Source organism: Podarcis bocagei (genome assembly GCF_964188305.1).
Source record: "Podarcis bocagei genome assembly, chromosome: 3".
NCBI lineage: Eukaryota > Metazoa > Chordata > Lepidosauria > Squamata > Lacertidae > Podarcis > Podarcis bocagei.
Genome location: NC_138127.1, coordinates 25662976 through 25686266, shown reverse-complemented (window position 1 = coordinate 25686266; position 23291 = coordinate 25662976). Strand labels below are relative to the sequence as shown.

Genomic DNA, 23291 nt, shown 5'->3' with positions numbered 1-23291 from the left:
CCTTCCATTAATAGAAGGGACTCTAATCGAATGGAGGCTCCCACTGGTGGAAGGGAGAGGGAAGACTATCTTCAGTTCCACCTCCAGCCTCCAGTGCTGTCTCCCAGGCTACTCTAGTGGGTCACCCAGTGAGCAAGGAGCTGCAGTGGAAAAAAGAACCAGCCAAAATTGCTTCCTCCCACCAGGGAGTATCCTGTAACTGGATTTCTGCTCAGGATCCAAGTTACTCTGTGCATCTGTGGCTGCAAATAAGCTCATTAATGCAAAGTGTTTTATCGAACAGAGATCAGACTTGCTATGACATAATCCCACTGTATAATGCCATGAAGAAAAAAATCCTGTCTGATTCGGAGGAGGTAAGCTAACTCAATATGTCATGCATTTCTTTAGAAAGTAGTTATATATATTATTTAAAGTATTTTTCTGCCCAAATTTAGCTTTCAGAGAGGGGTTCTGCAATGATAATCAAATTCCTTCTAGTTCAAGCTCCTTGGGTTCTTTACAGGAAGGATGGTTTTTAGTCCCTAATTTATTTGAAGTAATATTTGTGTGCTTTATTCATTGCAACAACAATTTACTTGTTATGTGAATTATGAGTGAACATTATTTCTACATACAAGCTCCATGAATGTATATGCATCACACAGATGTACACACCTCTGTCCCCAAATATAATGCAATTCTAGTAAAATCAAGTATTTAATCCTTAAGCATTCTGTATGCAGAGAATTTCATTGCAGGTGTGTGCCTTCCTCAGAATCCCTGTCCTTAGAGCCACTGCTGTTGTTTTGATGTTATGCTGGTACAAAGCTATATACCTTTGCCAGCTCTCTCACATCCAGAGCATAGTGTGCAACATAAAACCCAGTCGACTTTTATTTTTGGATAAAAGTGCAGAATTTGGATTCTAGTTTACAAAGAATACCTGAGTAGCTCAAATTAAGCTAGGAAGATAAATTATTGCCTGGTTAATGTTCTTTATGTTAGTATAAGAAAACATTAATCAGATCCATAAATTCTGATATAATGTAATTTATAACTGTCCCTATACGTGTGTTTGTGTGCTTGTGTTTTAAACAGTCACTGTTTTAAAATTTGAGATTCTGGAAAATGCATCCCTATCTCAATACAAGCTAGTAATAACTTTACAGGTATTTGTGGGCCTTGTATCACACACTAAACTTCATGCAGGCAAGGAAATGACTGGAACTAGTAGCAGCAGTAACAAGCGTAGGCAGTGCCTGTGGCTGCTGTTTACAAATGCTGGCTTCTTAAAGTGTAAAAATATTTTCAGACTTACAAGTTCATAATAGAAAGGAAGTAGAAGTAAATAAATAAATATGAAGTAGTACCCAAAGTTAAGTATATTTCAAATGCTTAGTATTTCTGCATCATGTGATGAATATTTTATTGCCCAAAGGAAGAAGAGAAAGACATTAACATGCCAGGCACTTCTACTAGAAAGAGGAAGGTAATATTTGTTTTACATCAGTGATTTCTGCTTTGGTTATGTGTGAAGTGGGAACAAACAAATTTAAATAAGGCCTCTTTGATTATGTGTATCTTCATGTTTAATATTATTGATTATTTCAATAAATGTTAAAACTATTGATTTTCCAAATGGTGGGTACCACCAGCAGCCCATGGCTTCCTTCTCCTGATTTTTTCCAGATAGATATTAAAAATTGACTGGGTTCAATTCAAGTAACAGTGCAAGGCTTCAAAATTTGAGAGAGGTCACAGAATATTTTTTCCTTCAGCATTTTCCCACAAGGGGATAATCAGTTTTCTGTTTAATTTGCAAGAACAGCTACTTATTTGATAAGCCGTATTCAATATTGCTGTTCTAGGATCATCAGCCCAAGCGGAGGTTACGTAATAGAGCTCAATCCTACGATATTCAGGCATGGAAGAGGCAGTGCCAGGAATTGCTGAATCTAATTTTTCAGTGTGAGGATTCTGAACCTTTTCGCCAGCCAGTGGATCTTCTTGAATATCCAGTGAGTATTTTGAAAATATGATGTTCTTCTGAAACATTTACCTTAGAAAACTGAAGTGGAAGAATAATGATAAACATTTTATTAAGTAAAAGACAATGATGTTGAGTTTTCAGCAAAATATTATTATCTATCTCTCTTACAGGTGTGGTTGTATTTGGTATTTCATGCATTCTGTTTGTTGAGGCTGTTCATCTGCCATACATCTGATTTGTAGCACATTCAGAAATTTTAGGCCTTTTTCCATTGGGGGATTTTGCTTAAAACACAGTATAAGATTTATGGTTTTTCATACTGGCTTGTGCAGTTATTTTCTGCTTTTTCAGTATTTAGTAATATAACATTAGATTGTTGAAATCAGTTCATTAATGTTTCTAAACATTTCTAAAGGATTACAGAGACATCATTGATACGCCAATGGATTTTGCCACGGTTCGGGAAACACTAGAAGCAGGGAACTATGAATCACCAATGGAATTGTGTAAAGATGTGAGGCTAATCTTCAGCAACTCCAAAGTGTATACACCGTGCAAAAGATCAAGAGTATGGCTTTGCAATTTATTTCTTGATATGTACTGATGTTCTTTAAATGTTGTGCTTGTTGCTCGAGAAGCGGAATGTGTAATTGATTTGAATATGGACAACAAAACACGTCTCAGACGTTAAATTTAAAGCATATTTAAAGATATAGTTGGTGTTAACCTGAAATAATACCTTATTTTGGGTCTTGTGCCTGTTCATGGAGAATCCTGATACAATTCAACGGATCCTTATTCCCTGCATCTACCTATTTTTCCTGCACTTGGGCATGCAGACTAGCAACGTGACAGGAAGGAACAACAGAGTAGATGTGAAGTCTGTGGCCCCTCTCCTGTCCTCATCCAGTGTTCCCTCTATCTGTGTTGGCTGCTTACATTCTGACCAAAAGCACCTATGGAGAGTACAAGGCTGGGTAAAGAACTGTGAACATTCCTTCTAATGTTCCCATTGCGGTGCATGGGAAACAGAGAATGTGATGCTGTGGAGCCTTATGGGGATCTTCTGTGCAGTTGATCTTGCTTCATGTGTCTGCTGATTTGTGTAAACTACTATGGGCATCGTGGGACACGGGTGGCACTGTGTGTTAAACCACAGAGCCTAGGACTTGCCGGTCAGAAGGTTGGCGGTTCAAATCCCCACGACGGGGTGAGCTCCCATTGTTCGGTCCCTGCTCTTGCCCACCTAGCAGTTCGAAAGCAGGCAAAGTGCAAGTAGATAAATAGGTACCGCTCCGGCGGGAAGGTAAACGGTGTTTCCGTGCGCTGCTCTGGTTCGCCAGAAGCGGCTTAGTCATGCTGGCCACATGACCTGGAAGCTGTATGCCGGCTCCCTCGGCCAATAAAGCGAGATGAGTGCCGCAACTCCAGAGTCGGTCACGACCGGACCTAATGGTCAGGGGTTCCTTTACCTTTACTATGGGCATAAATTTAAATGTGAGACAAACTGTTCAATTTTTTGTCATATTAATACACTTTAATATTTTTAATAGATTTACAGCATGAGCCTGCGCCTGTCTGCCTTCTTTGAAGAACACATTAGTTCCATCTTATCAGATTACAAAGCAGCCTTGCGTTTTCATAAAAGAAGCACAATTAAAAAGATAAGGAAGAAAAGAAGCAGAAGCAGTTCTCTTTCTAGTAGCGTTGCATCAAGGTATGATAGAGTTCTTCGTTCTTCCAAGTGCAATATTTGAATGTTTTACATTGGTGTGGCAGCACTTGTGGCTTCCTTTTGTTAATATTTTACACTGCATAAAAAGATATTTCCTAGCTTACTCCCATGCACAGGCCCAGGGCTAGCTTTGATTCTTCCAGTCCAGTTGTCCAAGCTGCCACTATCATACATGAGGCCACCTGACCCCTTGGTGTAGGAGTTGTTTTCTCCCTGCGCCCCACCCACACCCCAGCATCTGAGAGAATACAGTGGTACCTCTAGTTACGTACTTAATTCGTTCCGGAGGTCCGTTCTTAACCTGAAGCACCACTTTAGCTAATGGGGCCTCCTGCTGCTGCCATGCTGCCGGAGCACGATTTCTGTTCTCATCCTGAAGCAAAGTTCTTAACCCGAGGTACTATTTCTGGGTTAGCGGAGTCTGTAACCTGAAGCGTATGTAACCCGAGGTACCACTGTACAGTTAATTCAGTAAACTTACTAACCATAAGGGGATACTTGCAGACCAGTACTTAAGCTGTGGTTAAAACTTAAAGCTAACTACAGTGTTACCTCGCAAGACGAATGCCTCGCAAGACGAAAAATGCGCAAGACGAAAGAGTTTTCCGTTTTTTGAGTCTTTCCGCAAGACAAATTTCCCTATGGGCTTGCTTCGCAAGACGAAACGTCTTGCGAGTTCTTGCGAGTTTGTTTCTTTTTTCTTAAAGCCGCTAAGCCATTAATAGCCGCTAAGCCGTTAATAGCCGCTAAGCCGCTAATAGCCGTGCTTCGCAAGACGAAAAAACCGCAAGACAAAGAGACTCGCGGAACGGATTAATTTCGTCTTGCGAGGCACCACTGTAAAAAGATACTTAAAAACCTAGACATTAAAAAGGTCTTAGCTTGATAAGCTTTAGACATCAGACTCATTTGCTAATGGAGAACATTCTAGAGTCATAGAACCACAACATACAACGCCTTTTCCCAGTTTGTCACCCACCTAATATTCAGCAGCAGAAGCAATCAATTTCTACTGAATATTCTAAGACCTGGGCAGGTTCATGTGGGATTAGGCAGTTCCTTGGATACCTGTGGCCCTAGCCATTTAGGCCTTTAAAGGTTACAATCAGCATTTGAATTGCTGAAGAGGCATTGAGAGAGATGTGTGTGGGTGAATTGGACCACATAAAGACAAAATGGCTCATGGATGAAATTAGTTGATAACCAGGGCCTATTGCTATTGCTTTACGCTATAAAATATGAGTTGTCAGACTTCTCATCTGTTTGTAGTCCGGACAGGAAACGCAAAATAATAAAACCACAGCTGAAAGCTGAACCCCCTGCTATACCTTTGCCCTCTGCACCATCACGTTCAACATCCCTGAGAAACACTGCTGCTCAGATGAATGGAAAAGCAGATGTGACTTTGGTCCGAACAAGGAGTACAAGGGCAGTAGCAGAAATGGCAGTTAATGAACAACCATCTACTTCTTCAGGAGGAAAGCCTACAATTGTGAAACCCAGTGCTACTGTTACATCAGGTAAATCAGGTGGGTAAACTTATTAATAAGTGGTACAGATCTGGAACCTAAAATATAATGGCTTCCACTGCAGATGCAACATCACATTTATATGTTCATATTCAGATTAGGAAGACTAGGAACGCAATCCTAAATGGAGTGAGGTTGGGGATGCAAAGGGGCAATTTTACTGCCACTTCCAAAGGCCTGCCAGCGGGGGGTGGGGGGTGGGCAGACTTGCCTTTTTTCCTTCACAATGTAAAATTTTCATTTCTGTCCCCTTTCCCATTGCACATTCCAACGGAGGCAAATTTAGTTAAGTCAGCTGCAGGCTTGTTGTAGAGAGAGGGCCTGATTCCAGCACTTCTCTAATGAATGTAGGGGCTTTGGATACTACCTTCCCCCCAAATACACTATTTTGGGGCCTGATGCCAGCTACTTCTGGTCAAAGGACCATTGCGGACATGTCCCAATGTTCTTCAGTAGCAGAGAGCCACGTCTCCTTCCAGACCCCATACAGTCAGCAGATTTGGGGGTTGTGTAAATCATGGAAGTATAGAAAACCATAGAGTGAGGATAAATGAGTGAAATAATCTTAAATAGAACCCCTCAACAATGTTTTGTTGAAAATATATTTCAGAAGAAATAAGAAATGTATTTATTTGACCAACAAATATATAGTAATTGAAAATCTTGTTTAAAACTTACCTTTTGCTCTCTATGTTGTCTCCCAGTACTAGAGGATTCCACCAAACATTCCAAGAACCAGAATATTTTATCAGTCCATAATCAAACCAATTATACTCATAACACTAGGAATAATACTGCAAGAGAAAATGTAGAGAAGGATAAACAAATTAAACGTAAACCAAAATCTTCCACTCTCAGCCCACAAGGTAAGCTTCTTGTATTTTTAAATGTTGGTTATTATGGAATATATAATAACTGGGGCTGCAGTTTTAGATTGATTAAAAGTAATTTCCACCAAGTAACCACTAAGTAATTTATAAGGCAAGTTTTTAGTATATCAGTTTACAGCCCTGATTAATACTAGAAAATTTTATGGTGTTTTTGGTGTGTTTAATCATTCAGATGAGTCTAATTTGTATGCAACTAAATTGAGGCCTGATTGGTCCTATACTTAGGATTGCGCTGCACTTAATTTTTTATTTGTTTGCAAAGGAGATGGGTAATGCAAGTCACTGACATGTTACTCTGTCTTTATAGCAGATTGCAAGAATAATGTCATGGCTTTGGCATCAGGAAGCATCCAGGTAAATGGACATGGGGGACAGTCTTCAAAGCCTATGTTTAAGAGGGGTCCTGGACGGAAACCCAAGATTGAAACAAACAACAATAGTTGTGAAGTGGTGCACAAGAAAAGAGGGAGGAAACCAAAAAAACTATTACTTGCTCAGCAAAAGAATTTAGGGCAGAACACAATCCAGACTACTAAAGACTTAACATCACCACCACCACCACCACCACCACCACCAGAGGAAGCATCTGTTTCCACTGCATGCAATTCTCTCTCTGAAAATAATGTGAAGGAAGACTTGTTGCAAAGAAAAGGGCGTGGAGGCAGAAAGCCTAAAAGAAAGCCAGAGGCACAAGAGCCAGGATTAGAACTTACGTTTTCTGCAGATCCTAAGATTCAGACGAGAAGCAAGAGAAAAAAGACAGATGAACCTATTGAAGAAGAGCATGAAGAACTTAAAGATTCTGAACCCCACATGAGAACTAGAAATCAGGGTAGGAGGACAGCTTTTTACAATGAAGATGACTCGGAGGAGGAGCAAAGACAACTATTGTTTGAAGACACCTCTTTGACTTTTGGGACATCTAGCAGAGGCAGAGTCCGCAAGTTGACTGAAAAAGCAAAGGCTAATCTCATTGGTTGGTAACCAGCATTTAAAAATGCTAATAAACAGGTACAGCTGAGGAAGTGGTAGAACTAAGGATATCCGCTTTCTGCTGCTATTTACAAATGAGAATACGTTCTGATTTGGAAAAAGTATAGCAAAAACAAACTGAACATTTCTTTGAAAGAAGTATGTATTTTAAACTTTTGCTATTTATTGCCCTCCAAGTAGGTTATACATTTCAATTCACTTTGTTCAGTTGGTATTGAAGATTGTATAAATGGAAATTCTTGATTTGCAGAAATGTTACTGTAATTTTGGACAGTCAGTAACCTCTATTTGATTAAAATTGATAGAATTTTTAATGTAACAGACTGAGAACAGAACTCCTATTTTTGAATGAGCAAGGTACAGTACATTTGTATAGAGTGTAGTATCTGTGTTTTGCAGGATATTAGCAGAGTGTGGCAGTAAATGCCATTGAGAACAAATGCAAAATTCCAAACATTGCTAATAAGATGTTTAATTTCAGTAGTAATTGGGCACACAGCTTTGTACAAACCAACCTAGTGCAGCTTGTTGGTTTATTTAGGTTCAGCCAGAGAGAAAAATCACACTATGTAGATATATATATCCACATTGGAAAAAGTTTGACTAATATGTCTAATTTTTCAGACCTTCATTCTCGTATCAATCAAATCTCTGTTTATTGTGCCAAAGACTGAAAACCGGTGCAGTAGAAAAGTTTTTAGTGTCAGTGCAGCATACATTTTTCAATTATGCTTATGAATCTATGTTCTAAATATACACTGTTCTGAAAAATTATCTCTACTGGTACTTTGTAGTAAAAACAATTAATGCACTGGTGGGATCCTTAGGCAAAATGTATAATTGGGTTAAAGGATTCAAGGAAACTGCAGGAAAAGTGTGAGATTCTTATGTTTACGATGCGATCAGATTGATTGTTTATACAAATTGTGTTAAAACTGACTAAAATTTTAAAAAGTGTCTGTGTATGTATATATTATGTACACAAGCACATAAATATATACAATATTACCCAGGAATAATTTTTTTCAGGACTTTTTAGATAATACTAGATAAAAATTTAAAATGTCATACTTTTATTTTAAGGGGAAGATTGGTTATTTTCAATTATTAAAGATAAAAAGGCCAAATCACTTTTTATGCAATCATGTTTTATACAGTGTTCTCATTGCACATTGTTTTTCTGCACTTTTTACAGTGTACTTATCAAGCTGACATAAGTCAATATATACACCCTAAAGGAAAATCCCACTTAATGATTGTGCCTTGTAGTCTATTATTTTGTGCATCTTTAGTAAACTTAAGTTGTCTATTGTAAATGACTATATGACTTAGGGGAATGTATTGCTGTATGTACTGCTATGGAAAAAGAAACAGTTATTTATTTGTTTATGGTACATTTACTTATTTTATACCTTTAAAACAAAGTTTGTATTAAAACAAACTTTAATACAATTTCTATTGTTTGAAAGTATAGTCCAGTTTAAAAGAAGACAAAATACATCTTTAAACAGTTGCATGGTACAAAAATGTAACCACACTTTTCATTTAACACCCATTGGGAGAAGTAAGCCTCAATCTAGAGATGCAGATGTATACATACCTGTTCAAAAGATAACTGGTGCCGGCAGCCTAGCTGTTTGGAGGGTAAGGATCTGAATATAACCTCCCATGCTTCCACTGGTGGGGGGGGGGGAATGTTAAAGGGGCTGCTTTTCCACCTCTCCAAACAGATTATTGGCTCTACCATGTTGACAAAACACAGCTAAACCTTCGGTTACGTGAATATAATACTGGTAACAACACACACAAAACGTCAGGCTGTTTGTGACTATGTAACTTCTTTTTCAAAAACAATTCAACATGTAATATACAATATCACAATGTGTAATTCCATAAATCAACAGAACATATTATGATAAAGTCCAGTGGATGGTCAGGAGAGACAGTCCATTCAGTTATTAATTTGGCAAACAGGCAATAACCACGGCACGGTATGCTTATCCTGTGGTGTTCCACATCTCGCTGCTTTGAGGATTCTAGCGTTCTAGTGCTTCTTACATGTAGATATCAGATGGAAAGCTTGGAAGTATGGCACGATAAGGATTCCGGGATAATACCTTGTTTCGCCCAATCTGGCTTCGTCAGCCGTGCATATTCATATTCTTGTGTGCCAAAAACATGGAACATAATAGGTAGAGTTATGAGTATTCACGGCTGACAAAGCTTGATGGGGCGAAACAAGGTATTGTCCCGGAATCCTTCGTTCCATACTTTCAAGCTTTCCATCTGATACCTACATGTAAGGAACACTAGAACGCTAGAATCCTCAAAGCAGCGAGGTGTGGAACGCCACAGGTTAAGCATACCGTGCCGTGGTTATTTCCTGTTTGCCAAATTTACAACTGAATGGACTGTCTCTCCCGACCATCCATTGGACTTTATCAGAATATGTTCTCTTGATTTATGGAATTGCATCTTGTGATATTTTATATTACATGTTGAATTGATTTTGAAAAAGAAGTTGCATAGTCACAAACAGCCTGACGTTTTGTGTGTGTTGTTACCAGTATTATATTCACGTAACCGAAGGTTTAGCTGTGTTTTGCCAACATGGTAGAGCCAATAATCTGGAGAGGTGGAAAAGCAGCCCCTTTAACATTCTCCTCCCCCCCACCACCAGTGGAAGCATGGGAGGTTATATCCAGATCCTTACCCTCCAAACAGCTAGGTTGACGGCACCAATTACCTTACATTTTGTGTGTGTCTACCATGTTGGCAACATTGACAGTCTGTGTTAATATGTAGTTTCCAGTCCAGGTTTGAGGACTGCAGGTGGAAGCAACTTCAGGAACTATGTATGCAACACAGCTATGTATGCAACATGATACTCAATTAGTGCACATATGTTGCTCGCAGTGGATGGTGTATGAGGTTCAAGATTAATATGCATCTTTTATCCATTTGTGTCCATGGCAGTTGGTTCTTAAAATGCATTTCTGATTTTATCACAAATACTCATAAACATCAAGATAATTCACTTTTATCTGAAGTAGACTAATCGACGTTATGATCAGGCCAGTTTAGAATGTTTGGAGGCAGGGAAGATTCTGTTTTGGTTGGTTAGTTGCCATCACCATCTCCTCTAAATAACCCATATTGGTTTGGCTTTTAAGAAAATATCTTCAACTAAGAGTATTTGCCAAATCATGATTTACAGTAGAATAATAAATTCTACTGGCACTAGTCCTCCTTGGATACCTATTTTCATTAGCATATTATAATTATGGGATTTGGGACACTGACTTATGTTTTTAAACATGCATTCTTACTAATATTGCAGACATTAAACATGAAAATATTTCAGCAGCCTATGTACAGTGATAGTTCATTTCACAATGGAAGCATTACAGTAGATTTATCTTGTCCATTTAAGAATTTCACTGTTGATGAAGGCAATCAATTTCAAATGTGTGATTTCCTTTTGTTATCTGCATTGTTATATAAAAGAACTTGGCAAAGCAAACATGAAACCCCATTGCTGTAAGTTACTCCATTTATAACTATGTCCCACTTGGCATATATTTATGTATATACTTGTATACATCAAGTATGTCTATGTAACGTTGGAGAATGGAATAGTACACATCACCATCATAGTGTCTGAAAATTACACATTTCAGAACAAAAGAATCGAAGTCTTATTTGCAGTACACAAATGTATTGTTCCCCATTCATGAATAATTTTGTACTAAGAATTCACAAGCTTATTTTTTCCTAACATTATTTTGGTAATACATTTGTGTAGAAACACTTAAAACTGTAATTGTGCTAAATATACTATATAAGTGCTGTAAATTGCATTGGTTTGACTTAAATTACTGTCATTGGTTAGATTTGACCGATTTGCAAAAAATTTATTGTACCAACACAGAAGAGCTTTTGATTTAGCACATTTTAATATAAGCAATAAATACTGGTTCACTAACTTTTGGAGGGAGAAACCATAATGAAATGTGTTATGGATAAAACTATTGAGAGCAAAGTAATATTTATTTTATGGCACATTTACATGGAAAATACTATGTAGACACTCTTTCTGTTGGTAATTACAGATATTCACACAAGCAATTATCTTACAAACTTGGCAGTAATGAAAACAAATGTAAAATGCAGTCTACTGAATACAGCTTCTGATACAGAGCGGTCCATTAGTTCCATAATGCTGAACATTAAATTACTTCAATATTAACCAGTGGTTACTATACAACGATGTCTGATAGCAGCACATTCCATTTTCTTTGATTGGGAAATAAGTTCATTTTCACTCCAGTAATCAATCCCTTGTTTGGCTAAGCGGGTTTGAAATTTAATTGTTTCCCAGGGATTAAGCTTGAATTACATTGGTATAATACTGGGTACTGAAGAAATGATCTTTATCATTGTGGTATGAGTAGCGATGCAGCTTTACAAAACCTGTCTTCCTATAGTACTGCTGTGATGTAAACTTGCACAAAATTATTCGTACCATACTGTCAATTTTTTCCATTTGTGGTTAATTCAGTTCTTTAATACTTTATCTTAGTTTGGATTGATCTTTGTAAAATACCGATTCAAAAGCATGTAGTACTTCTCAACGTTTAAAAATGAATGGGGACATAGTTTCAGTACATAAGTCATGTGCTGTGTTACGACTCTTTGTGAAATACCAATTTGAGCTTTCAGTTTCATGAGCTTTAGTACATCTAAAGTGATACTAAGACCCCAACTAGAACTCCATACACACAGCTCTTAAGTGTGTTGATTTCTGCAAAGAGTTGATCCTACTGTGCTGAAGAATGTGGATCCTTTGCTTTGAAGCAAGAGCTCCTGGTGGTCTATTTAATGAAAGCTTAAGGCCACAATCCAGTCGTACCTTGCATCCTCAGGGCATGCAGGAGTTTCCTGCCATCCATCTCACCCACACCGGCCATCAGACTTCCCACAACTGGAGAGGTGCACTTGTGGGACAGCTGTGTCCTAGTGTGTGTAAGGGACCGACTGGATTGAGCCTTGTTGTAAATTTTGATGTATCAATCTTGCATTTCATGTTCTTTCTTGGACCTAAGCATTCATCTAATAAAAGGGCTGTCCAGTTTCTGCTGTAAATAATGTACATATGTTTATAATTCAAAAAAGGTGTACATTTCATATATAGTGGCCAAGTCTGAAAATTATTTCTAATATAACAAAATCTGGTATTGTGTTTTTTTTAAAATGTGCTAACTTTACATAATTACTCTTGGAATAATGGTGAAGCAGAAAATTATTTTGTTGCTCTCATTTTCCCATTTAGTTCACAACATTTTGGAATAAAAGGTACCCTCTGTTTCAGGAAGGTTACATTTATTTCAGGATATTTTTTGTTAAAGTACCGTAGATGTGAGATGGCATTTTGAAGATGGAAATAGCATAATATTTGCTGTTAAAGACCAAACCCCAAATTTGCCTTTTTTAAAGGGTAAATAATTTAAGGAGCTATTTATATGAAAAAAACATTTTTCTTTTGATACCAAAAAGGGAGCCAAATGCTGAATATTTGAATTTTAAATAAATGCAGATAATTGCTTCATGATATGGTATAAATTTTTGTTCATGATATAATTAGTGCTGGAAATGACTACACCTTTAAAGATACAGCACCAAATTTCTACACTTTCACATAAGACATTTAACATGGTATATTTATCTCAGATGCATGTTTTAAAAAGGATAGGCTATTGACACACATTTTGAAGTTACATTTTTGGACCATTACACTGCAAAAATTGAAAAGAAAGTTATTGAGTGAATACCTTAAATCTTGCCACTTAATGTTGAAACATATAATGTAGTGTGACTTAAGGAAATTGTCTGGAACATCTAATTTTGAAACTGACACATTTTAAAGCTTTGCTTACTTTGTACAGTATGGTGTAAATCCCAAAAATGTTCATGTAACCAACATACAGTTTTACAAGTTTAGGTTTTATCAAGGTTATTTTCTTTCTCTTCTGCTTTATCAAGTTATAAAGTGCAGTCTCACACCTGGATGAACAGTGCCCTTTCTTTTTGTACATATTGATCGAAACTTTTATTGTTATGTGAAACACTTACGTTGGTTTTGATGAATAATACTTGGAATCCTTTTATACAAACTAGAATGTATGTGTATGAATTACTGTCACTGCAATGTAGTAACTACAAACCTATTTTTAAATAAATAGAAAACTCGTTTTTCTAAGCTGCTTTGCTTTTGTTATTAAACTAATATAAATGTGTGAAGTACACAAGTTGTGTCTAAAAACTTTCACCATACTGCAATCCTATGTTGACCCAAAAATAAGCCCCATCAACTTCAACGAGTCTTAGTCCCAGGTAAGTTTCTACAGGACTGCAACCTTAATGACTTAAATATAAAGGATATTGATTGGCAACAAGAGTAACTTAGTTTCTTAATACAAATGCTCCAATGGAACTGGTAAATTTTACTACCATCACTACATGTGTGAGACAGCCTTACAAATTCTATTATCCAGAGATGTGTGATCAACTTTCTTTCTGAAGGCACTTATTCTTAACAGGTGCATAGGCAGGTATGATAATATACTATAATATAAAATGGACATTGTGTTGGGCTAGGAGAATGAAAAACATCTGCATTATTTCCTTGTTAGGAAAAGCTGCCCCGCCCCCATAACCTTGCTTCCTTACATTAGCAAAGCCAGAATAAATTCCACAAAAATAGCAAACTGCAGATGAAATACAAAGAGTGAATAGTTCATGCAGGTTGGAAAGTTAGAATTTTATTAAATTGGAGATTAAGAAACTATAGGCAGAGTTGTAAGTTCTATCCTTTTTGTTTAAACTGCATTCCTTAATCTGTGAAACTATTCAAGCAGAAATCACTCAACACCTTGCTTAGTCTCACCACCAACACCCAAAAATTAGCAAGTTTTTCAGCAACAATGCAGTTTTACAGTATTTCCGTCTCTTATTCATAATTTCTTAACTCAGACTGGTTATATTTGAGAAATTTCTCATGTCAGACAGTAAATGCACATCCTTATATTTGAAGGCCAGGAGCTTCTGGCATCCAAGGAATTTCTCCCCTGATAAAACTACTCTCAACGGAGATTTCTTGAACTACACTGACAATGTGGCATTTCACCAAATGCAATTTGTCCAGTGTAAAACACTGGAAAAAAAACTGGTTTCTGTCATCAGCCATTAAGAATTATTCTAAACAGTATATTAAAAATGTACTTGTATCTCTGGCTATCACAAGCATTCACTAGGTTGATTCCAAAGTTTGTTTTATTCATGGAAGGAGCTGCTGATAATGGAAAGTGTCTTCTATGAACACGAGGGCTTCTTCATGGCAAGAAGTTTTCTTCCAAGAAATGAAACGTAAATTGGGATCCAAGCCACAGCTTGCGTCCAAGTCCAGAGAATTACAACCTGTGCTACAATTTCATGGAATCGTTTAAAAAGTGAACAAACGTCAGAGTCACTTTAACATTTTGATTAAGGAAAAGCTAGTTAAGCTTCCTAAGAATAATGTTCTTCCCAAAGGAAAACACAATGATTCCGGACTTCAGTATTGAATCAGTTTACATTTATGTGAGCTGCTTGTTTTCTCTTCCTTTCCCCCTTTATTTCAAAAACAGCATATACCCTTGAGGAAACATAGATGGTGGCACTCTGGAGTCTCTGCTGCAAACCCAGTGAGTCTGGGGCATTGGCCAAGTGATTTTCGAGGTGGCCCTCCCACTCTTTCACTTCCTCTTCCCTTATTAGCAAAGGCTTCCCAAGGGGCTGGCCAAGCAACTGGCAAACTTCTTGAGCTTTTTGCCGGGCACTCCCAACAGCAGCAAGACAAACCTGACGTCTGCAAAAAAAAAACAAAGACAAATGAGAAGATTTAGCTAATTAAAGCAACAAAAAGGGAGTGTGTCAATTAAAACCGTTAACCAATGTAGTACCTACTTTTGAGCACTGTATACTCTGCTTTTCAATGAGAAAGACCTTCACAAAGCAACTAACAGTACAATCCTATACAGATCTACCCAAAAGTATGTCACTGAGTTCATTGAGATTAATTCCAGGTATCAGTGTAGGATTTCAGCCTCTATATATTCAGTGATGTTATCCCCTCCCCCATTTTACGACATTTAAAATTTATGCAACTTAAACAACTAAATTAACCCCCTTCCCCCACTCCACCAGTTTACATTGTTGTGAAAAATAACAACACACATGTTCCATGTCAGATTGGAAATCCAATGTAAGTTTGTCAAAGGCTGAGAAAGGCAAATAAAGTTCCGATCTCACACAGAACAGAGTTAATTTGTCTTTTCTTTCCAGAGCAAAAAGCAAAAACCAGCTCATTGTGCCCAGAGTGAGGTGTATGCTGGTGGTGGAATCTCCCCTGCTCTGATATGTTAACAGTTAATAAACATGTAACAAACTAATGGAAAAGTATTTAATTTTCTCCCACAGGCAACGTTTAACTTTTGTGTCGTTTTGCATGAAGTGTTAGCTGCCCTACCCTTTGATACCATTGATCTATATTCACTCTTTGAAAGTTTTACCAACTGCATGCTTTCACAGACCGTGCTGCTGCCGTTCAACAGTTTAATAGTTCTTTATGCTTCAGATCTGAATCAAGGCCTTTATACACTTCAGTGGTGTTATTATATACTTGTTGTTGTTTAGTCATTCAGTCGTGTCCGACTCTTCGTGACCCCATGGACCAGAGCACGCCAGGCACTCCTGTCTTCCAGTGGCTATTATATACATGCACTGTCATTTCAACCTTTCCATACCAGACAGGCAAAACTCTGAAACTAAGCCAAAATATATGTGATTGCATTTATTTTCATTCATCTCTTCTTAGGCTGGCTTTCTCCTCCTCATAGGCTGCAATCCTGTTCCCACTTTACTGAGAGTAGTGGAACCTTGGGTTGCGAACGTGATCTGTGCAGGAGGCACGTTCGCAACCCGCGTCGCGCATGACGTGATTTGGCGCTTCTGCAAAGCGTGATTTAGTGCTTCTGCGCATGCGCTGAAACCCGGAAGTAACCCGTTCCGGTACTTCCGGGTTCGCCGTGGTCCGTAACTCGAAAACATGCAACCCACAGTGTTCGCAACCCGAGGTATGACTGTACAGGATTTCACGGTTATTCATGTACCAGCATTGGGGTGCTTGACTGAATGATTTGTCATCTTAATGATACATTCCAATTTAGAACCTTCAGAAGAATATGGAGCCTTGTTTCGTTTTTTTGTCTACTTTAATATTATATCAACCTCTTCCATGGGGGATTTGCTCCTGCCATGGCTTGGCTTAGTGCTTCTGGTCTGCTTCTCTCCAAGTCACGAGTAGCAATCAAGGTTTGTTCTTGGTTTACTGTTCATGGTTTATTTGGGGGAAACAAAAGATGAGCTTGGATTCTTACATAATGCAGCTTGTTTTCCAGCAACAGGACAAAAGTAAAACACCTGCAGTTTCCAACTGTGTGCACTAGCACATTCAATTTAAACCATCATTTATTTTATAAATGGTTTACTATTATGCACGAGCCATATCTATATGAACATGTGTATTCCACCAGCTGTTTTCTTGGACTGGTCAACAAAATAGAAGCTTTGGCTACTTATTAGAGAACAGATTTCCAGAGGCATGGCAATGGTAAATCAAGCTAGCAAGACATAACTTTCTGGTAAAAGGAGGAAGACATAACTTACCGAAGGGCATCTACTGCCTCCACTGTATGGTAAAAGTGAGGTGGGCTGATGATAACAGAGCTACCTAGCTTCTCAACAAGGAAGTTACAGACGTCTTGCATTTTGCCGAAATCACTGAATGTAATGCAGACCTATATGGGAATGTAAAAATTTGCAAGCCTTTTTAGTGTCTTAGCTAAAAATTGGGTAAAGATGAATAATACAAAATCAATTATAATATGCATTTTGTACAAAGCTAAATTAGATTATACTTTCATTTATATGCTACCTCTGTACAGAGGAAGTTTTGCTCAATGTGGCTTACATAGCTTTCAGCAATATATAATAAATACTCATATCTGTATGCTTATTATTATATGGAATTAAAGCAGACAATTTTTGTCATATTCAAGTTTTTAGAATGACAATCGTTTTGTAGAACCAACTACGGAGAAGCAATGAATTTGCAGAATTGGAAAGACATTCAGGAAATTAATATTAACCCCTAGTTTATAACCGCACATCAACATGCTCCTAATATTTTAAGACAATTCAATCCTGCATGAGAAGTCCCGTTGTGTTAGGGATGTCAAACGTCTGGAATTGACATCTTGGCGTTTTTGTAAAAAGCTCAACAATTTCAGTGGCTTCCTTTAAAAAAGCAAACTTTTGGGCCTTTCTAAAAAAAAAAAAGCTCAACAACTACCCTACACTGTGTTCAATAAGACTTCCAGATAAGCATGTATGGGATTGATGCCTAGATCCAAGGCTGCAATTCTATACACAATTCACATAAAGAAAGCTTTTCTTAGTTTCCATATGAATGTTTTGAGGATTGGATTGTAAATTTGGTAGATGTTTCAATTTCTGCTTCCATAAATAACTACACCAGTACCTCATTATCAAGCGTGCTGTGATGCTGACATAGTTTTGTAAGGCTATTAAGATGGTATTGCAGGAAAATACTTCAGGAGTGGGATGGCAAAAAAGATAATATATAAATAACCACAAGCAGTAATACTGTAATGTATGAGTCTGGAACCATTTTCACCCTTGATATATATCTATATGGGTATTTGAGACACATGACCAATACTCATACTTAAGACACTTGCCTCTGCTTCCATCTTATACAAATTGTCTATTCTACTAAAGTTCTTTATCACAGTCATGTCGTTCTCCTAGAAAAAAAAAACACACAACAGCTTTAAGTACAAAACTAAGGAAGAGAATGCTTTTCAGTGAAATTATGGTTGCTTAACTAGTACTAAGCAATGCAGCAGAGTTCATGGTACACTATTTCAAGGTAAAAATAAAAAATCCAGCTTAGCATAGATGAGTAAATCTTGTCTTCACCCACAATTACTGTATCAAATACTATTCTGGACTGTTAACCCAACCTAAGCAGAGCATGAAATCATTTATTATCCAGCCTGTTACTCCGTAAATATATCTCGTTGCACCAAATACAGAGAGCAATTTTTAAAACCTGGTTGCCATCTAAGCAACCTGTGTGCAGCCTTGAGTTCACTGACAGCATGGCAGGATGGAAATGCAGCAAATACACAATCAGGAAATGCACAATAAACTTGGGCTTGTAGCCAAGGGATATTTCTCTAGCCTAATCATTCCACTGTGCTGGTTTTGCTCGCTTTGAATGCTTCTATGGTGTGGAACCACTGCCCTTCCATGTGTTGCAGCTCGGCTCCCATCAGGTCAGTGGTGCTGAGGGTATCTGTAGGGGTACAAGCGGCCCACCCCACCCCACCAAAATATAAGAGAGAGCGAAAGCTTTTCCGGTGCAGAAGATGGTGATGATGTGGTGTAGCCGCAGAGAAAGCCATTGAGCTGCGCGCATGCGCGAGAGGTGGGTCGGTTCTCCTTCTCCCCCTCCAACCCACCGAGATTCCTCCGCGCTGCCGGGCGCTCTGGGCGACATAATCCAGCCTCCGAGTGACGCTGCTCCGCGCCGCTCCGACCTCCCCTTTCTTGCTCTTCAGGTAAACGGTGACTTTCGCCCGGTCCGGCCTAGCGCTGAGCTCCGAGGTGCCGCTGACGTGAACTTCCCTCCCCGGCGGCCTCGGGACTTCATTCTCCCGGCCGTCGTCCCCCCCGGCGGGCGGAGGGACCAGCTCGGCAAACACCCGGGCTGGAGAAAGCGGCGGTAACGGCATCCCGAGGGAGTTGAAGGAAGGAGACCGCTAAGGCGCCATGGCAACGAAGCCCTCCGCGCCCAAAGCATCACGGGGGATGTAGTTCTGGACGCGGCCGGGTCACGTGGCCTATCCGGCGCCCCCCTGTCAGGAGAGGCTCCTAGGCGCTTGGGAGCGCGGCGTCCCAGGGTTCGTAGCGCCGTCTTCCCGTTCACGTGACGCCCGCCGAGGTGCGCTGCTTTGTTTTGCCGAGGGAACCTGCTGCCCTGTTCAGTTTGGACGCTCGGAGCTTGGGCGCTTCGAAGCTGCGAGTTCCCTTAAGCAGCTAAATCGAGTTTTTTTTTTTAATTCTCTCTCTCTACGTGGAGTGTCCTTAGAGAATAAGTTGGTCGTTTTCTCTCCAAGCAGCGTTAGCTCGATTCCAAGGAAAGCACGGGAGAAAACTCACCTGCACAGGAGCCCGCTAGTATAGGCTGCACATGCACCCTTTCACATATTGAACTTAATCGGCGACGTTTTAGAAATGAAAATATCAAGCAAATATTAAGCATGTTTGCCTACTTACGTGCTGGAAAAGCCCGTCTAACTGTATGAGGCTTGTTACACATAAGATTAAACCAGGTCTGTATTTTCACATGGAGTGAACTGAAATACAGTGGTACCTCGGGTTACAGACGCTTCAGGTTACAGACGCTTCAGGTTACAGACTCCACTAACCCAGAAATAGTACCTCAGGTTAAGAACTTTGCTTCAGGATAAGAACAGAAATCTGACTCCGGCGGCGCGGCAGCAGCAGGAGGTCCCATTAGCTGAAGTGGTGCTTGAGGTTAAGAACATTTTCAGGTTAAGAACGGACCTCCAGAACGAATTAAGTACTTTACCCCGAGGTACCACTGTAAAAACTCAGTCATTTCATTTAGGTGCAGCTCCAAGGACCTTCTGGTGATTCCCTCCCTGCGAGAAGTGAGGCTACAGGGAACCAGGCAGAGGGCCTTCTTGGTAGTGGCACCCGCCCTGTGGAACGCCCTCCCATCAGATGTCAAGGAAATAAACAGCTATCTGACTTTTAGAAGACATATGAAGGCAGCCCTGTTTAGGGAAGCTTTTAATGTTCGATTTTTTATCGTGTTTTTAATATTCTGCTGGGAGCTGCCCAGAGTGCCTTGGGAAATCCAGCCAGATGGGTGGGGTATAAATAAAAAATTATCACCACCACCACCACTGGGTGTACATTTCTTTGATTCCATAACCCCTATCTTAAAGAACTGAATTAGGCACTAGTTCTAACCCCACTTACCTGACAGTGAATCCCACTGACTTCAATAGGACTTCTACAAAGATGTGTTTAGGACCCTTCTGTTAGAATCTTGAAATTTGAAAAAGCGTATTTTCAAGTTGGTTTTACAAGCAGATCCTAAACGTAAGCATTGGCTCCAGCAGGAGGAAGTACGGATATAAAATGTAATTATTATTATTATTATTATTATTATTATTATTATTATTATTATTATTAATAATAATAATAATAAATGAGCACAAGTGCAGTCTAATAAAGCCCTCCTTGCTAGTTAAACCCACAGAAACCTGGTTTGCGCAGTTTCTCCTCAAATCAGTTTGTGGTGGAAGAGAGGGCCTCACGTCAGTCTTGCATTATGCATTATGAATGTAGGACCTGTAGGATGATTTTGTTGGGCATGTGCATTGGGGAGCTTTTACTAATGGAAAGTAATCTCTTCCATTTCTTCATTCAGCTGGGCTGTCCGGTACTTTAGAAATACATATATACATCTCAATTAATGACCAGATTTTGCTGTTGAGGGCAACTTTGAAACACCTGACTCTGGGGCTTCCAGTAGCAGATTCAGCAGTCACTCACATGCTACAGACAGACAAGGAGAATGCTTATCCAATGTGCAGTGCTCATTTGATTGCACTGTCATTTAGAGTGATCACTGAAGTGTGTTTAAGAAGAAGAGATTGTAGTTCATTTCAGTAAAATCAATACAAATCTGACCTGCATTTTGCTTTGAGGATAAGAAAATGCTTGAGAATGTTTGCGACCAGCATATTAAAGCAAAAATGAGCTAGTTTGTGATTGTTTGGAAATAATAACAAGATTGCAATTGCAGAGATGCCCTGAATGTGAAGCTTTGTTGACTTTGTTATACTGAGGACCTGAGCTTTGTTGTGCTTTCAGCTTTAATTACTATTAATCACCACAGCCAAATGGATTTTATTTTCACTTTATTCTTATCAAAAGACCTTTGGCTGAAAATTTGATTCTCGGCATACTTACTAGAAAGGGTTGTTGCAGGGAATAATTTGTGATTTTTACCACTGCGCACATTAGATCCCAGGCTAAGGGCATGTATCAGATTGTTATATAGCTTAGTAAATACAAATTCAAAGTATAAAAATCTTTTTAAAATATATCATTTAAAAAGTATCCAAAGGTTTCAGTAATTTAATTTTTTAAATTTATGTTAGTGCATTAAAATAAATTATTTTATTGTACATTGTTCAATAAATAATTTCCAAGTAAATCATTTTATTGTGCATTTTATTGTGCATTGTGTTCACAATGTTATTGGGGCGGTTACACACAATCCGGCTTTCAGTACTGTTTGCACATGCAAAAGTTTTGAGATAAACATACTGCTTCATTCTAATTAGTGCATGTCCTGTAGCTTCCTGCTAAAACTCGTCCTCCCCCCAAAAAACACACATTCCAGGGTGTTTGTTTTGTCCCACTTTTTTGTGCTATAGTGCATTGGAAGAACATATCGGAACTAATGAAGTGGAATTAAGTGCTGGCAGTCCCGAATAAATCCACCACTAATGCACTATTATTGTATCAATAACAACTTGTAGAATATACCTGGGGGGAAAAATCGCAGTCTGGATGAACCCTACATACCAATTGCATATGCTGAAACAACAGTTAATATTGCATATGCAATATTACTTATTTAGTCATGCCAGCTAACTATGCTAGCAATTTCTTAACAAAAGCATTAAGTCAATTATTGAAGTCTGAAATGAATTTTACTATTTTAAAAGGTATTCCCCTCCAGAGCACTGATTTTATCAAATGCCATACCTGCTGACTTGTGAATTAGGAGCAAATAGAAACTTAGTCTTCTCTGGTCTACTAAACTTTTAAACTTCTGTAAAAATATCACTTACAGTTTCCCTTATACAGTGAAAACGATTTCAGAAGTAGTATGATAGCCAGATATTGATGCATTTTATTTTGAATCTTGTGCATAATGTGTTCCACAACTGTGATTTTATTGTGTCTATGTGCTTTGAATTTACTTTTGAATCTGACTGTCCACAAAGGACAAAGTATACTTCTGGCGCTTGCACTCGTCCCAGAAGAATAGGGAGGACAGAAGTCGGGCACTGTAAATTTGGAAGACGAGAATCTTCCAGTATAATATATACCTTCAACTCACCTTGTTTGAGAAGGTGGCTAGTGTCACTGCATGCAACAGGAAAGCTCTTGTATCTTTAATAGCTATGGAGAAGAAACAGGCTATTGTGTCATACTGCCATACGTTTTGAGAAAAGATGCAGCTGCTGTAATTCCCTCTTAAATTGTAGAATGGAAAGGGACCCCAAGGGTCATCTACTCCAATTGCCTGCAGTGCAGGAGTCCAGCCCACGTCCTTCCTCAAACCACCAACCTTCTGGCTAACAACCAGACACTGACCATTTGTGCCACAGTGCAGAAGACCTGTCCTGTCACTTATCTGGTCACCCTAAAAACAACTGACTAGGATGGGGAAATAAAGTTCATTATATGCAATGGCAAGAAATCACATAAGGTGGCAGTAAGAGACTACGAAATATTCAGTCTTTCAGAGTGACATATTTCAGTAATTCATTATTCACCGAAAGCAACTAAGGGCAGAGCCATACCAAACACTGAAAGCATATACAACACACATTTAAAGGACATGACTTCTCCCAAAGAGTAATGGGAAGTGTACTTTCCCCCTCAGAGCTACAATTCCCAGCCCCCTCAAACTAACGTTCCCAGGATCCTTTTAAATGTTTTAAAGATATTTTTTCTTAACTTTTCTGTGTTAAGTGTGCATTCAGTAGTTTACCTCCTTTGTAATGTTTCATTTTGAAATCTTTAAGATAATATTTTAGTTTCCTGTAAATTATGTCGCTTTGAGGGTATACTTTATATATGATTTTCTTTAGTAATGTTTTATTCTGGATTGCTGTATTCAATGTTTTAATGTGTTGGGTTAAACCACAGAG

General features: G+C 38.7%; 2 protein-coding genes across 7 annotated transcripts in view; one reads left to right on the top strand and one right to left on the bottom strand.

Moving 5' to 3' along the window:
• PHIP (PHIP subunit of CUL4-Ring ligase complex) overlaps nt 1-13378 on the top strand; it is a 68290-nt gene extending 54912 nt beyond the window's left edge. For 4 of the 6 annotated variants that reach the window (XM_081187320.1, XM_081187322.1, XM_081187325.1 and 1 more), the window contains 8 exons: nt 284-356; nt 1421-1471; nt 1851-2000; nt 2388-2540; nt 3526-3689; nt 4977-5236; nt 5941-6102; nt 6434-13378. In XM_081187320.1, the coding sequence (XP_081043446.1) occupies nt 284-356; nt 1421-1471; nt 1851-2000; nt 2388-2540; nt 3526-3689; nt 4977-5236; nt 5941-6102; nt 6434-7110 (1690 nt within the window). In that variant the 3' untranslated portion in view covers nt 7111-13378. The remainder of the gene's footprint in view (nt 1-283; nt 357-1420; nt 1472-1850; nt 2001-2387; nt 2541-3525; nt 3690-4976; nt 5237-5940; nt 6103-6433) is intronic. The other 2 variants (XM_081187323.1, XM_081187324.1) reach the window with 2 other exon arrangements.
• A 542-nt stretch (nt 13379-13920) lies between these two features.
• IRAK1BP1 (interleukin 1 receptor associated kinase 1 binding protein 1) lies at nt 13921-19169 on the bottom strand. Its single transcript, XM_081187382.1, has 4 exons — nt 18765-19169; nt 17979-18044; nt 16885-17015; nt 13921-15025 (listed from the first exon to the last, which is right to left on the bottom strand). Exons 1-4 carry the CDS (start codon nt 19035-19037, stop codon nt 14743-14745), a joined length of 753 nt encoding a protein of 250 aa, XP_081043508.1. The 5' UTR covers nt 19038-19169; the 3' UTR covers nt 13921-14742.
• Nucleotides 19170-23291: the final 4122 nt, after the last annotated feature.

What these genes read in the sequence shown, in the direction of transcription:
- IRAK1BP1 (XM_081187382.1), bottom strand. Translation starts at nt 19,037, where the DNA reads ATGCCGTTACCGCCGCTTTCTCCAGCCCGGGTGTTTGCCGAGCTGGTC. An exon ending in TGTATAAGATGGAAGCAGAG is followed by an intron (nt 17,016 to 17,978) that starts GCAAGTGTCTTA and finishes ATTCCCATATAG; the next exon opens with GTCTGCATTACATTCAGTGA. An exon ending in GAGGCAGTAGATGCCCTTCG is followed by an intron (nt 15,026 to 16,884) that starts GTAAGTTATGTC and finishes TTTTTTTTGCAG; the next exon opens with ACGTCAGGTTTGTCTTGCTG.